At 48.6% G+C, this 15,966-nt stretch overlaps 1 protein-coding gene across 1 annotated transcript in view; it reads right to left on the bottom strand.

The window, feature by feature from the left end:
* Nucleotides 1-3,293: 3,293 nt before the first annotated feature.
* Nucleotides 3,294-15,966, bottom strand: part of MIPEP (mitochondrial intermediate peptidase) — a 134,457-nt gene continuing 121,784 nt past the window's right edge. The window contains exon 19 of the mRNA XM_082676008.1: nt 3,294-5,499. Coding sequence (XP_082532134.1) covers nt 5,402-5,499 — 98 coding nt within the window. The 3' untranslated portion in view covers nt 3,294-5,401. The remainder of the gene's footprint in view (nt 5,500-15,966) is intronic.

Here is a 15,966-nt window from a genome sequence, read left to right as displayed (position 1 = left end):
TTACCCATTTATCTGTTGATGGGCATTTAGGTTGTTTCCACCTTTTGGCTATTGTGAATAATGCTACAATGAACAGTGGTGCACAAATATAAATTCGAGTTCCTGCTTTCAATAACTTTGGGTATAAAACTTGGAGTGGAATTGCTCGATCATACGGTAATTCTATGTTTAGATCTTAGAGGAACAGAATTATAGGCTTCTGGTAATGGTGGATTAGGCATTTGGACTACCCCACAGAAAACAGTTTTTTAAAACTAGATCAGGGCTTCCCTGGTGGCGCAGTGGTTGAGAGTCTGCCTGCCGATGCAGGGGACACGGGTTCGTACCCAGGTCCGGGAGGATCCCACATGCCGCGGAGCGGCAGGGCCCGTGAAACATGGCCACTGGGCCTGCGGGACCGGAGCCTGTGCTCCTCAACGGGAGGGGCCACAACAGTGAGAGGCCCGTGTACCGCAAAAAAAAAAAAAAAAAAGAATATCAGAATAAGAAGCAACATGGCATGTATAAAAGACACACCAAATAATGAGATAGTGAAGGAACAGAAAATATATCATGCAGATAGTAAACAAAGGAAAACTTGTGTAGTTATAATAAATCAGGCAAAATAGGTTTAAACTAAAAGGTACAAGGAGAGATAAAGAGAATCACATCATAATAATTTAAAAATTTACTAGGAAGATACAAGAATTCTAAATTTGTTTGTAGTTAGCAATATGGCCTCAAAATCTATAAAGCGAAAACTGACCAAATTACAGTAGTAAATAGATAAATATGCAATTATGGCAAGAGATTTTTAATACATCTTTCAGATGTTTTAAAGCAGATTAAGCAGACAAAAGATGAAGAAAACGCACCTTGCACATAACAACTAAAAAATACACGTTCTTCCCAAGCACATCTAACATGTTTACAGTCGGTATTGACCATATACAGGGCCCTAAAGTGGGTCTCAATAAATTGCAAAAGACTGAAATGGTACAGAATATGTACTCTGACCACAATGCAATAGATACACTTCTAAATTACCCATCAGACTACATTAGATATTTTGAATAGAATAATAATGAAAATACTCCATGTGGACACTTCTGGGATGTAATTAAAGCAGTACTTCGAAGGAAGTTTATAGACTGAGATGCACATCTGAGAAAAGAAAGGCTGAAAATTAAAAATTAATTAACCCAAGACATAAGAAAATGAATAGGAAAATAAACATAAAGTTGGAGGAAATAATAAATAGATCGGGTGCCTGTGGAGAGCAGTTACCCTTGGCCCAGTGTGTCGGGATTGCAGAAAGGCACCTAACACGGTCCTGCTGGTTTCTCTGTCGGTGAGATGGAGAAACGGGCCTGGAGAACAGCTCATCACTGCTGGACCGTCTTACTCAAAGGATGCGAATTAAGCAGTTTATCATAAAGGACCGTCCCAATGGCCACCACAGGCTTGTCCTAGCGCTGCTTCCCACGTGGTTTTCTAAAAACATCGAGTCACGATTTAAAGAGTACAAAGGTGCCACCTGCCACCTGCCACCACCCAGTGGATGGCAAGTTCTGTGGAAGACTTTTTCCAGATGGCCTCTCCTCTCTCTCCTCCCACCCTTCATCCCTCCTGGTCTGATGCTGTGATGTCTCATCGTCTGTCTGTCCACGGGCACAGGCTTCCTCAAGCAGAAAGACCACGCGCGACATCAGGCCCAGTGGGCCCTGTAACCACCCAGCGCTCTGTCTGAATGTGCACCTGAGCCCCTGCAGGAGATCCACATCCTCTCCTGAAGACCTGTGCGCAGGGGAGGGGGCACAGTCCAGGAGTCCTGCATCGGCGTGACCAGCTCAGCGGCCGACGCGTCGCCAGCCTGTCTGCCCCACTGTGGCGGCAGAGTCCTGACACTGCCTGCGCCCTGTTACCTCTTGGGCGATGGGTCGCACCTGAGATGACCACGTGATAAAGTTCTTCGTGAACTGAAAAATGCTAAATGAATGTCAAGCACTACTGCTATTCATGTTTTATCTCAGTCGCTTTGAGCAAATCACGCTAACCCTTGGGTATTAGTAAAGTTTCTGACTGTACGGGTTGTTCCCTGAATGTCTCAGAAGCATTTTCTGAATTTGCTTACATCAGCCAAGCATTCCTTCAGAACTGGAAACACGCTTTTAAGTTTAGCTCTGTCATGATTAAAGTTTTTGTAAATTTTAAATTATATTAAAATGAACACATTGCCTATTTTTTTTAAAATTTGGAGATAGAAGAAAAATAAAAGGCCCAAATCTCAACACTAAGGACAATCACATTAACATTTTACTCATTATCCTCTAGTTCTTTCTCTAGATGATGATTATTATTTTTAGCATGTAAGTAGTTTAAACTGGATTTTTGGAAGCTGCTGGTAAACCGTAAAGTACTGGAGAGAATCTTTCTCAGAGGAACTGCTGTGTGTTGTGGGCTTATTCCCATCATAAGGAAAAGCATTCATAGTAAAATAATTTGCTTTATGATTTATCCAGCTGTTGTTGAGAAAAGAGGCGATGACCCCTCAGAATTCTTACAAGTTCCTTAGGGATTTCCTTTGCTTTGACTCGCTCGAAATTACTTATTCTTCTAGTGATTTTAAAGAAAGGTACAAAGCTGAGATGTCTCCTGAGCCCTCGTGTATCTGAGAACGCCATTCCGCATCTCAGCCTTTACCTCTGAAAACTTTTTTTCACCGTCCTTTGGCTTTCACAGCGATGAACAGTTGAATTCTGGGAGCGCCGTGCGCTTTGTTCCTTTCTGTGTGTGTAAGCCTGTTGTTTCTAGCTGGATGCTTTCAACAGTTAGTCCCCAGTGTTCTGACAAATGTCATCAGTAGATCCTCCAGCAAAGCGGGGGGCCCCCTCATCAAACGTTTGGGAAATAGGTGTTGTGAGTGCAGGACTGCTGATGTGCACATGGTGACACACAGAGCTCACTTGTATTTTACAAATGTATTTAACACTGGGACCCTTTCGAGTTCGTGGAACACTAACAACTCCTGGGAAATGCCCAGTTTGGGATCAGTTGGCTTATAATTTTAATTGTATTTATATTTAAGTTCTCAAAATGAAAGGCAGAGTCTGTCTAGGTGTGTGTGTGGGGGGTCTCTTTTTACTGTTTTCTTTGTTCGTTTTGATCTAGAATGCAGGATTCTCTTCTCTCTCTTTGCTTGCATTTATTTACTTTGCTTTAAAAAATTGTGGTAAATCATACATAACAAAAACTTGACTGTTTTAACCATTTTTAATTGTATATAGTTCAGTGGCATTAAGCACATTCTCATTGTTAGGCAGCATCAAGGATTCCCTTTTAAATTACACATCCATTTTTTTCCATCTCAAAAAAGTTTCCTTAAATTCATTGACTAGCATGTCTTGACCAGAGCTCCTACTGTGTGCTGGTCACTGTTCTGAGCACTGGGAACACAGGAGGACGCGAGACTTTGGGTTTTGTTGCTGTTTCTGTTCCAGCTGTCCTGCCTTTGTCCCCGGGATCCTGCACTGCTTCCTGGCTGCCGGTTTTCACCGTGTCCCTGAATTTAACCTGCACTCTGAGTGAGATGCTTCTCATTTCTCCTTGGCAGTTTTGGTCTTTTCTGCTTTGATCATGTTTTAAATCACTGCACTATGTTTCAGTTTCTCTGCATTTGTTTTTTTCTTATTCTGCCTGTCTTCTTTTTTAGATTCGCCTATTTTAAATTTCCGCTTGTTCTTTCTTTATGGCTTTCGGCTTCATAAATACCGTGTTTTCTCAAGTCTCACTAAGAATGGCAGAGATGTTTTCTACAGTGTGCCTTAGTTCCTTTTAAGAATAGTGTTCAAAGTTGGGATCTTCCCGCATCTTCCCTTCCTTTTTCTGAAGCTCTGCACAGATTTCCTTTTCTGCTCACTCACCCTCAGCTGAAAAGGGAGGATAAAGGCCCAGGGGCTGGTGGCTCGGTACACCTGGAGCTGTTAAAGCACCTTTTCAGACTTACCTGTAACGGACGGCAGGTTGGTGTCAGTTTCTCCGGGTCCGTTTCCCAGATGGGAGTTAGCGTCGCCTCCCTCAGCTCACAGACCATGTGGGTGGGGACAGAAGCAGCCGCTCCTGCCCTGGGCACTGGCATCCGGCTGTCCCTGCGGCATCACCCCACACCTCCCACGGGGGAGCGACTGCTGCAGGCCTGCCCTCCTTCCCGCCCAAGGATTCTCTGCACTGTGGTTTCCACGTGTTCACAGACTGAGAGAGCCAAACGGGGAGGAGCTGGGAGAGGAGAACAGGCCTCGTGTGGCTAACGCGGAAGCCCCACGGGAGGTTCGCGGGGCCGCGGCTCCCGGGCTGGTGCACACAGCGTGTTACCTGTGTGGGCAGGAGGTGGGGAGAGAACGGAGGGTCGCCCCTCCCCTCACCTCAGCATCCAGGTGGACCCGGCATGCGTGTGTCACTGACGTTTCTTTATCCCGTCTCGTCTGTTTCTAGCTTGTAGAAATTCCTCCAGATTCTGTGAGTAGGTTGGACATGTGTCCTAGTTTTGGGGATTTTTAATTCTGCCTTTTTGCATCAGCACTGGTCTTTTAGGGAGGAGAAGCAGGAAGAGGCCACTAGCAAGTGTCATTTTAAATGAAAGCCTGTAATTAAATTCTTGACTTTGAAGGTGTGAAAAGCCTATTAAACGGTGTCTTTCTTTTCTGTTATTAACACATGGTGATACGGTATGCAATAATGTTTAGGATAAAGACAGGGTTTGAATCCCAGTTTCCGTATTTATCAGTCGCTGGACTTGACACATCATTTACTAATTGCACCTGCACTTATTTTTGTATATTCATCGTTAAGTCAGAAAAGTGTGAGTTCAGGTGCCCTCTGTTCTGAGTCCATCTGTATAGTATATTCCTAAACACACAGGAAAAGCCAACACAGTCGATTACAAATACTTTGGAAACCACACTTGGTTTCTCGGTCACTGTAACTGACTTTCCATTTTCAAAGCCACTTACAAGAAATCACGCAGAGGAGCTATATGTGTAATCTTTCTGAAGACGGCTTCAAACGGAAATAACTTTGCTTTTTATTATGTCTCTAACCAAGTAAAGGTATCGGACAGGGAAAAGCTAGCTCACCAGGAGCGGGGCTGGGCTGAGGGTGTCTGGCCCCTGACGCTAACACCTCTGTGTTCTGGTTTGCACTCGCTCACTGAATGCATTTCCTTATGTTCAAAAATCTGCCAAACAAACAGGCTAAATCCAGCATAAGTTTAGAAAGTTAGTTATTCCAAGTTCCACTGGTTTGAGGTTTTTCATAAGTTATTACAGAATTGAATGCTGAAATCAGAAACAAACGTTCAAAGTTGTAGCATTTACAACAAAATTGATATCTCCGTGACTGATTTAAAGGATTCACGGTGTTCCCATCATTTAGAATCCATGAGGAAAGTTTCCAAGTCCACATCCAGGTCGGAAACAAGGGCATTTACGAAGTCATCGATAGAAGGACACTTCTGAAGCATACCTGCGGACGAAGAAAAGATGAGCCGCTCATTCTCCGCAGACAATACACAGGGACGAAGACACACATCAAATCTGCAGGGTCAGGGGACATTCGGCCTTGTGAACCGCGAGCTTGACTGTGAGGACGTTTCAAAAAGTCCTGGGCAGTGCATGGGCCCCGAAGCTATTTCTTGTTTTAATGCCTTTTTTACTATCTAATCAAACTCTTAGCTTAGAGATTTAGAGCCAAATATGTTTCCCGGGGGTTTTTATTTTGCACATATTACTGTACACTTGGAGTGATGTCAGAAGACTTAATTTTTCAGCTATCTTTGGGCTGGTTCAGAATTTAATATGTTTAATTACCTGCCAAGTGTTATTATCAAGTCCTGTGCACTTTAAAATCATTCAACTGTTAATTATCTTGCAGAAGTCTTATATCAGACACAAGTTATTGGCTTTCCTCCAGACCTGCCTGTCTTGGAGAACTCCTAATGTCTGGTTCTCAGATTTCCTCATCTGACATACAAGGTTTCAATAAAGCTAGAATAAGAAGCTGTACTGGAAAGCAGTGAGGCACCCTGTCTAGCATGTAGTAGCAATTCAGTAAAAAGCTGAATCGATCTCCACTCTTCACTCAAGAAGCCAAAGACAACATTCAAGCAATGAACCCTGTGGCCCCGGCCTGTGCTCTTGGCAGGTAATGCTAACTCAAGGTTGAACGGGGCTCTCTCAGTGCAATTCAGTCAACATGCCTTGAGTGTTCGCTGTGTGAAGGACCAGGCCAAGTCACAGTATGAGGGCAGGAAGGACACAATCACAGAAGTACACCGTGTGGACCTGGACAGCCATGTGGGGAAAGTTAACCTTGACCCCTGTCACATACCGTACATAACCATTAATGTGAGATGGGCACAGACCTAATTGTAAAAGCTAAAATTATTAAGTGTCTAGAAGAAAACACAGAATATCTTTGTGACTCTGAGGTAGGCAAAGGTCTCTTAGGACACAGACGGTAATAACCATAAAAGAAAAAAAGATACATTAGAGTTCATCAAAATTTAAAACTTCCCGCCTTGCAAAGAAACTGTTAAAAAAAAAAATGAACAGGTAAATGACAGAATAGGAGAAAATACTGACACAACACATATCTCACACAGGACTGGTATCCAGAAAATATAAAGAACTCCAACTCATCATAAAAATACTTGTAAAAATAAAAAATGGACGAAAGATTTGAGCAGACCTTTCACAAAAAAAGATATCTGAATAAACACGGAACTAACAGGCCCTGAGAAGACACACGACATCACTGTCATCCAGGAAAGGAAAAGCCACAAAGAGACACCATGATGTCCCCCCGGGACGGCTGAAGACAGCAAACGCAGTCAAGGCCTTGGGCGCCATGGCTCGTCGCCCAGCAGGGGCAGAGGGTGAGATGCGAGAGCCCTTCAGAAAAAGGTCCAGCGGTTTCTGTAAAGCTCAGCACACACCTGCCCCGGGACCCAGCTGTTTCCTCCTAGGTATTAGCCGAGAGAAATGCAGGCACGTTCCCAGCAGCCTAAAGTGGAACGACACAAGCTCCCATTACCAGGCTGCAGGTGGACGTTCGTGGTGTCTTCACACAGTGGAACGGCACCAGCAACGAGAAGGAAAGAACTACTGACCCAGACAACACCTCGGGCAGGCCTCAGACACAGTGCATTGCACACAAGGGCCCACACAAAACACACGCTGCCTGTTTCGTTTATATTCACTTCCAAGAAGGTCCGGACTAAGCCGTGGCGAAAAAAACTGGAGCGGTGGTTGCCTTCGGGAGTGGGGATGGTGACCGACCCGGAAGGTCCTGGTGTGATGGGAAAGTTCTCTATCTGGACCGTGATTTGTGACACCCAGGTATATAGCTCGTCAAAATTCAGTAAATGGAACGTTAAGGATTTGTGCCTTTCACCACATGTAAATGTTAGTAACCAACACTAACTCTAGTTATACGCACACAGAAGCGTCTGGGGTAAAACGTACTTACGTCTGCACCTTGTTTTGAAAATACATGTATGTGATGGGTGGATGGAGGAATGGACAGATGGATACGTGACAAAGCAGAGCAAAATGTTAAGTGTAGACTCTAAAGGGCAAGTATATGAGTGTTTACAGTTCACGTGACTTTGCTGAATGCCTGAAAACTTTCCACATAAAGCGTTCGGGGAAGAGTCAGCTTCGGGTGTTAACAGCACATAGATGGCAGCCAGTGGGAGAACAGAGGGAGAAGGATGTCGTGCGTGGCAGAGATTCCGAAGGCTCCGTGGGGCAGATGGGGGCCTGCAGAAACGTGAGAGATGGGGAAGGCTCAGGCTCAAGCTAGGGCCTTTGCGGTGGAGAGGGCGGCCTAGGCAAGGCACCCGGTGGGCAGCGCACAGAGCGTCTGGGGTCTGCAGGGAGAACAGAGCGCCGGGGAACCAACCGCTCATGACGTTTGGGTGCCCTCCGCGGTGGCACGCAGAGCTCGGGGCAGGCCCAGGCCTGGACCCACGGACACGGTCACTCCCCCTGGGGAGCACGTTAGAGGTGGAGCCGACCCGCGCAGTCAAGCTTGGCCCTCGCGTCCCTGTGAAGTGTCACGTTCCCTCCACAAGCTGCCCACGTTCACAGGGCCCTGCTCTGTCCTCCGTGGCCACACCTCAGGGGCACATGCCCCCCGTGAGGCCCACCTCCAGCCACTTCTGCGTCTCAGAGAAAGGCAGTCATGGCAGCAGCGCGGGAAGAATGCAACACGCTCAGGGCAGTTTTAAATAAAATCCCATCAGAGGTGAATGGTTCAGTAACTGTGTGTGTGATGTGACTGGTAAAGAGAATCCAGACGGAGAGGGATGGGGGAGTCACCGGGGCAGGGATTCTCCTGGAATATGGCTGCCGTGTCCTCGCTTTAATTAGATCGAAGTGTTTGGCAAGTGTCAACCTGAACTAACTTCGGCACAAAGAATTAAGAGAAACACAATGTTTTCAGGCAGTTCCACGAATAAGAAAAATTGAAATTGGCTTTTATGTACGTGGATGGTAAAAAAGATTCCAAGGACTCTGAAGTTTTTACAAAAGCTGACGAACACGTCCCTTTGTCTTCAAGTCTTAGTCTTAAAAGGGTGGTGATGAGACGTGCAATTTCGCAGGAGCCCCGGGAACCCGGCTGGAGGTGCCGAGTCCACGAGCGGGTGAGTTTACACACGCTTCTCTGTGGACATCACCTGAGTCGGGGGCCAGGGAGCCGAAACAGTAAAACAAAACCGAGGGCAGCTTCACGCCTGAAAGGAGAAGCGTGGACAGCGATGTAGGAAAGGCAGGTGCGCCGGGCCTGCCGCCGAGTCCTCGCGGAAGGAAGGACAGCGGGCTTCGGCCTGCCCGCCCCCCTCGGAGCCACATCCGTTGCGGAGGATGACTTAGTTTGTTTTCCTCATTCTTTTACCGGAGAGGCAAATACGCTGATAAAAACTGGAACAAACCCGAACCTTTTGGTCCTGACTGCTCTGCTCAAACCACGTGTTCCGGGACCTCGAAGGACGGGGCAGCTGCCCTAAAAGGCCTGACGGCCCTGAGTTACGGTCTCAAGGGTCGCAGGCTGCGTCGCGAGGCAGGAGGGGCTTCTGCTCGGAGGCCCCGGCACTGGGGCAGCTGGGGGGCAGGCCTCGCTGCCCAGCTCCGCGCCCACTGCACCCCTCTGGGACCTGCTCCCGGGGCGGAGGGACGAGCAGCTGCGGGCCATGGGGCGGCTGAACGCAGCACCCGTCAACCCCGAGGAGCTCGTCCGCGCCCTTAGCCGGCCCCAGAAGCCACGCGCTCTCAGCTGTGTTTCGGCTTCTCCCTTTGACTCCATGGCGACCTCTGTACTGTTCCCCCAAACTCCTTTTCTGCTTGGTCAGTCAAAGTTGGTTCTGTTCCTTTCAAGTAGATTGCCAGTTGATGAAAAGATTGGTTCACATGTTATGAAGAGGGACTGAGCGATGCCCGGGGGACACTGACATTTCTCTCTGATTAAGGACCAACTTTCTAGACTCACGGTTTAGACTAGAAGCAGGTGGTTTTTGTTTCTTCTTTTTTCATTTAAATGATCATGTCTTCTTTCCCACAGATAAAGTAAACAGGTGACACACAAGCAGGCTTTCCTATCAGATTCCCTCTGTCCAAGCCCACTGGTGGGGAAAGGAGAGCGGCCCTGGCCCGAGCGGGGAGAGAGACGGCTCCGCCCGCAGCCCTGGCCGCTGCAGTGGGAGGTGGGCAGGGTGAGGGGGCGGGAACACTGCCCCAGCAGCTCCAGGGTCCTCCTGAAATGGGTTCCTTCCTGGTGGGATCGGGGAAGGGAACACCCTTCTGACTGTGGGCCTCAAGGTGCAGTGGAGGTGCATGGGTTGGGCACCCGTCAGGCCAGGCCCTCAATGCCTGAGGTGGTCGGGACGCGTAACCCGCGCCCCCCCAATTCTTTTAAAATCAGAGATGAAAGCAACCACACTCTTATATTTCAGACGCAGCGCCAGTACTTGGTTTAAATGAAGGTATGTCTGTCGGGTTTCTGTTTAAGGTCTACCGGTGTCATTTACCTAGGCGACAACAAGCCAGCTCTGAAAAGCAGAGGAGCTGCCATGCAGGAGCAGGCGCTGGGCAGGTTAGGGTTTGAGGCTGAGTGGAACATTCCCTGGTTCCGCACAGCATCTTATAATTCAAAATTTCAGTCCATTCTCGTCCCTGACTATCCCGATGTCTTCCTCTGAAGGGTTACCAAGGAGGAAAAGAGTGGGAAGATAACTCTTCCAAGGAGGAAAAGAGTGGGAAGATAACTCTTCCTTGGGCACTGGCGCAGGGCTTGAGCTACCCCGTCAGCCACCTGGTTAGGGACTTCAGACCAGTCACGTAACTTCTGGGGCTCCGTCTTCTACTAGAAGCAGTCTGAGCAGAGGCAGACTGGTAGAGTGAAATATAATGTCATCTACTTTGCTGGACTGTTATAAGGATTATAAAGTACATTTAACTCATGGAAAGGCTCCGTAACTGGTAACTGCTAACTGCTAACTGGTAACTGCTAACAGTAACCGTCAGGTCGGAAGTTCAAGAGCTGAAGGATGAGGTTGCTTGTTTTTCTGCACAAGTTGAATTTCAAAAGCCTGGTCTCTGATTAAGTATTCAGGACATTATCATCAAACACAATCACAAGCTAATTACCCAGCTAATGAATCGTTGCTTGCTTTGCTTTTTCCTGGCTTTTGCCATCTGCATTTTATGAGATAACTGTTTATCTACGGAAAGATGGAAACAGAAGAAGGAACTAGAGTCAATCCATTTCTACCTGTTAGCAGCTGTGAGAAAAGGTTTATCAAGAAGAGCTCACTGGGATGATGGAAAAGTCCTGTCGCTGGACAGCGGTGATGATCGCACAGGGCCGTGAATGGCAACAGTGGTACAGTTTATGTTATATACGCTTCACCACAACTTAAAAAGACGTGACCAGGACTACTGAGCCTGTGACTCGCCTACATGTTCAGCTGCCGTGGCTCCGTCCCCTGTTACCAAACATCGGGTTATCCGCACGGACTGGGCAACGAGTGAGGCGTCTGCATGTCTCCACCACCACCCTCGGTTCTAAAGCCCATGGTGATAGTTCCCGGCTGCTTTTTATGCTGAAATAATTATATGTGTCAAACTTGGCTCAGACTGATGGAGAATTCCAGTACAAAGGCTGGCCTGGCAGTTTGAAGAGGCTGAAGTGAACTTTATGAGATCAGCGCTCATTCCAGAGCTGTCTCTCCCGGGCCTCGGGCAGCTGGCTCATCTTTCTCTCCTTTGAAGTCTCCTGGGCTGCCAGGCTGCAGCTGCCCACACCTTTTCCTAAAGGTGGTTCCCGCTATCTGCGATCAGTTCTCGGGGGAACGAGGATGTCAGCCAGAAAGTGAAATTCCTTTCCTCCTTCAAACTCAAGAACTCTCTTGCCCCCTCGGCTGGGCTAATACCTGTCACACTGGAGACGTGGCTCTGCCTCTGGGGTCCCTGCCTGCAGGGCTTCCTGCTGGGTGGGAGCTAACCCAGCAAGGGGAGCCCACGGGCGTGCTCTGTTTACTAATCAGTTTATTCTAATTTCATCGTCAGATTCAACCATTCCATTTACTGGTTACATTTCTGGGTTACAAAACATCTTGCCTTTTGAAGCTCCGTGCCTTCCTTAAACAAACACACCCACACGTTAAACATGTCCACACCCTCTGAAAAGATCAGCGCGTTTACAAAAGGAGGCCTCAGCCTTGGGAAGCCAGGTGCCCGCTGCCACTGCTTTCTTCCAGAAGGCGCTCAGCCACTGCAGAGGCCACGCTGGGTAAACAGCAAGACAAGCGAAGGCGGAGGGGTTCTGCTCACTTGGCTGTTCAGGGTCGCCATCCACCCTGTTACTGGAACTGTGTGGTAGGTCCCATAGCGCCACTGAATTCTAGGTCTGCTTCCCTGACGTGCTCTCCTCACGTATTCCTGTTACTGTGTGCAAGAAAAGGAGGTTTCTGCCAGTGAGTGTGTTGTGAAGTACCACAGCTGGCCCTGCGTTCATGCATTCTCACTCAGCAGATCTTATTTTGCCATAAAACCACTACTATGTGGAAGACAGCTGACACCCTGTCAGGTCTAGTTAGCATGTGCGGCCTTTCAGATCTGTCTCTGTGATGTCCTGCCCGGAGAACACAACAGCATCTTCTTTGAGCATCAGCGTACCAGGCAACTCAGTCACCGAAAATTATGAAAGAGCAGAGGGGAGATACAGTGCAACATGCACGCAACTACTTCCAAAGCAAAAGCTTCCTGGCCTAACCCGAAAGAGAAGTTTACGAGCCCAGCAGTCCACACAGGACGGGCCTGAGTTTGCATCCTGGTTCTGCTCACCACGGTGTGACCTCGGGCAGGAAGAGGTTACCTAAGCGTGCAGCACCCAGCACGGGGGCACAGTGGTTCTCATTATTGCTACGTTGGCAGCACTGCTCTCTCTCCTGTCCGTTCAACTGGAGAATACCAAAGTAGTAGAAGTTAGTCTTACTGGTAATGTCCAACATTAAAGTATCTTAGGAAAATCAGTACACAAGGCTACTGCAACATGTTAATAAAATTCCCACCCTGAAGTGAAAAAAACGTGCAGGAAGAAGACAAAAATGAATGTGGGGCTGAAATTCCAATTACTTTGAGGGTGTGATTTAAGATTTTAAGAATTTTTTAAAGCTCTGTTTTGTTTAAACTGCTTGAAGGGAAAATGTAAGTGGAGTTTAGCTATTGTCCTGACCCTACAGCTTAAACTAAACATACTCAGTGCTATAAGAAGAGGGATTAAGAAACTAAACGTGTCTTACTTGACGTACCCTGACATGTGATGGGGTCAAAAAAGAACTTGATCATGGTAGTCAAATGTTTTGAGATGTGCAAATTCTGAGATTAAGGAGGGATTATTCTATCTTACAAACTTTAATGTAAAGATGAACTGGTAAGCAAAGAAGAAAATTAGGTTTAGGTATAATCACGCCTTAATCTAGTTTCGTTATTAGTGATGTTACGTAAGAGTCACGCGGGAAGAGTTTCCTTTGGAGATAGCTGGAGAGACTCGAACACTAGGAGATACCTTGAAAGGATCTTTCAGGAGATGACCCAGTTAAACCAGGAGAAACCTTCCCATCTCCTGCTCTCTGGCAACATTCCCGGAGGTGCTTAGCAAACGTCAGTTTCAATTCTTCCACTGAAATCTGCTCGAAGTCTCTACTAGTACGAGTTTACCCTTTATCAGTGGACTCTGGAGTGTAGATTCCTCAGTGGATCGCCCCGCCACGATGCTTGTGGCCCCTAATTCCTTAGCCCTGGGAGCTCTGAGCCCCATCCTGTCAGCTGGGAGTGTAGGGTGAGAGCTTTGAGGAGGTGACACCTGCTTTTCTAACAGCACACTTGTACCCACGCGTCAGGAACATCATCTGTAACGACCATCTTTAACGAGCACGTTATGATGTTTCCCCTGAGCAGTCAGAAGACTCCAAAGAATACTATCTACGTTCCTGTTAGAACGTTGTCTACCCAACATGATCTGGAAACAGAATAGTTGGTGTTTCTTGGAGTGAGTCCCCTACAGGGTATCTACCTGCAAGAGAAAGGCTGAGACCTCAGTGCAGTCAGGCTCCAGGGGCACTGTCCCAGATGCAACACAAAGGGAGACGGCCCATCCCATGCACGCAGCAGGCAGAGGGCAATCCGCTGCTGTTCAGAGAAGACGGCCAGGAGGCGGGCAGAACATGACACATAGAGTGCCAGTCTGCGGTCTAGGGTCATGCTTTGGACAGAAGCTGCCAGCATAGGAGGCTCTGTCCCTTCTGACGACAGTGGCTTGGTGCTCAGAGCCCGCGAGGGCACTGTGTCACCCGAAGCTCGCAGGGCAGCTGAGAGGGCTTCCGGACCCATCATGCTTCCATGGGCCACAGAGGTGGGGGGGAGATGCATCTTGGGTTAAACGTGTCTCTGAAGTTGGGTTGTACTAGAACCTGTCTTTGAATTACCCTTGAGATCCCAGAAGAGGGCTGCGACCCACCATCTCTTCTGAGATGATCTGGGTCTGCCGGCTGGTGGCAGTGACGGGCTGGTGGGGCTTTGCAGGATTCCCAAGACTTTGGGGGCAGGAAGGGTCTGGGTGGAATAGGTTCTGATGACACCAGTGAGCCTAGGAGCACGGCCCACCCGAAGTGAACAGTGGCTGAAAGCCTGTCCAGGGGGACGGGTGCCGGTAAAGGGCTCTGCACCACCGAGGGGGCCCATCGGCTTCTCCCGGCCTTACTTCCGTTCCCGGGAAGGGAGTCGCACGCCCCCCAGAGCAGCGCGGGTGCATTGAGGGGCCACTGTCCCCACTCCTCTCCAGAGAGTCACTCTCCTTGTGGCGTGCTGTCATCTGTTATAAACCTGTTAGAAAGCAGACTGTCTGGAAGCGGGAGGCAGGAGCAGAGGCTGGACCATGACGGCCAGTGAGCGTGCAGTGGACACACTCGCTCTCCCAGGGCCAGAACCACGCGGGGTGCGCAATGCAAAGTGCGGCCGACACGTTACAGTTAAAATTCTGTTTAAAACCTACTTTCCCAGAGGCTTTTTATCATCTCTGCTAGCAAAGATCATGCTGGTTGAATTTATTCACTGGAGCATTTGACAGTGAGATAGAGGGGGAAATCCAAGGGTAGTAGAGGCTTCCGGGCTAAGTTTAGAGCAGGAAAGGCCTGTCGCTTCCTGGTAGAGGCCGACTCCTCCTACCCAGGTGAAGAGACCAATGCGCATGTGCTTCCCACCGCCCTACACCCCAAATTATACACAGCGCCCATCGGTTTCTAGCACGCGGGACGCGGTTATCTTTCTGATGTGTCAACAAGACACCGTAACCCACAGGAGGTGCTCATTCCTGGGATCCCAAAGTCCATTTTTTCAGAAAAGTGAAAAACGGCACTCTTTCCAAAAGGGCATTTCCCACGTTTTCTCCTGGTTTATCGTATCTTTGAAATACCGGCCTTGTCTTTCAGCCTCAGCTCTTCGCATCTGTAACTCTACTAATCTGTTCTCTCCAAGCTCCACCTTTGCTATTTATATGCAAAGAATGTGATGAGCTCTAGGAAGGGGGCAGCCTGCCTCCAGAACAGACTGGACACATGTCGGGGAGTGGACGCGGCTGCTAGCGTGAGGGGCGTGTCCAGAGCCCCCCGAGGCAGGCGGCCTGTCCTGCCCACTTGGGTCTGCACCCTCCGCACGGCCCCTTCCCCCGGTGCAGAGGACGCGAGTGCAAGGTAGCTGACGGGTCGGAGGGCTGAACCCCTGCAGTCCTGAAGCCCCCAAGCCGTGTGCCCAGGCTCAGCCTACACGGCCCAGAGGGGATGCTCTTCGTCATTCCTACAGGACGCTGCACCCCTCAAGTAAATGCAGGATCCGTATCGTTCTTATTTCTGTGTCCCTGAAATGCCTCGTTAGCAGCAAGTATTTGCTAAATATTCGCTAAGTTAAATGAATTAACTTCATCAACAGCTAACATAAAGCTTTTTTCATTCAATCAATCAGATTACTTACTGGTCACTAACACAGGACACTGCAGTAATACTTTTGAACGAAAGCCAGCGCCCTGGAGAGAGGTTTCAGTCTCAGGCCCGGAGGTGGTGTGTCTGAGAGAACTCGGCCCCGGAGGTCCCCACGGGCTCCAGGCGGAGCGGGACGGGGTGCGACGGCTGCGGCCTGAGTCTGCTGCAGCAAAGCCCCAAGAGTGGACTCACCTTTGGTAACAGAGTGCAGCGCCCAGTGCCGGAAAAGAGGTGGCAGAATGCACCTCCGACCTCCCCCAGGGGGAAAGTATTCTCCACTTCAATGCCCGTTCCTTAAGTAACTTCAGTAATCTACCCAGACTGACCTGGTCCTGCATCAGGTGAATTATAAAACACCAGGGCAGGCCTGTCTTATTGCGCCCTGTGGGACAGCA

The sequence above is a fragment of the Grampus griseus genome (genome assembly GCF_964374135.1).
Source record: "Grampus griseus genome assembly, chromosome: 18".
Taxonomy (NCBI): domain Eukaryota; kingdom Metazoa; phylum Chordata; class Mammalia; order Artiodactyla; family Delphinidae; genus Grampus; species Grampus griseus.
This window is presented reverse-complemented; position numbering and strand designations above follow the sequence as displayed.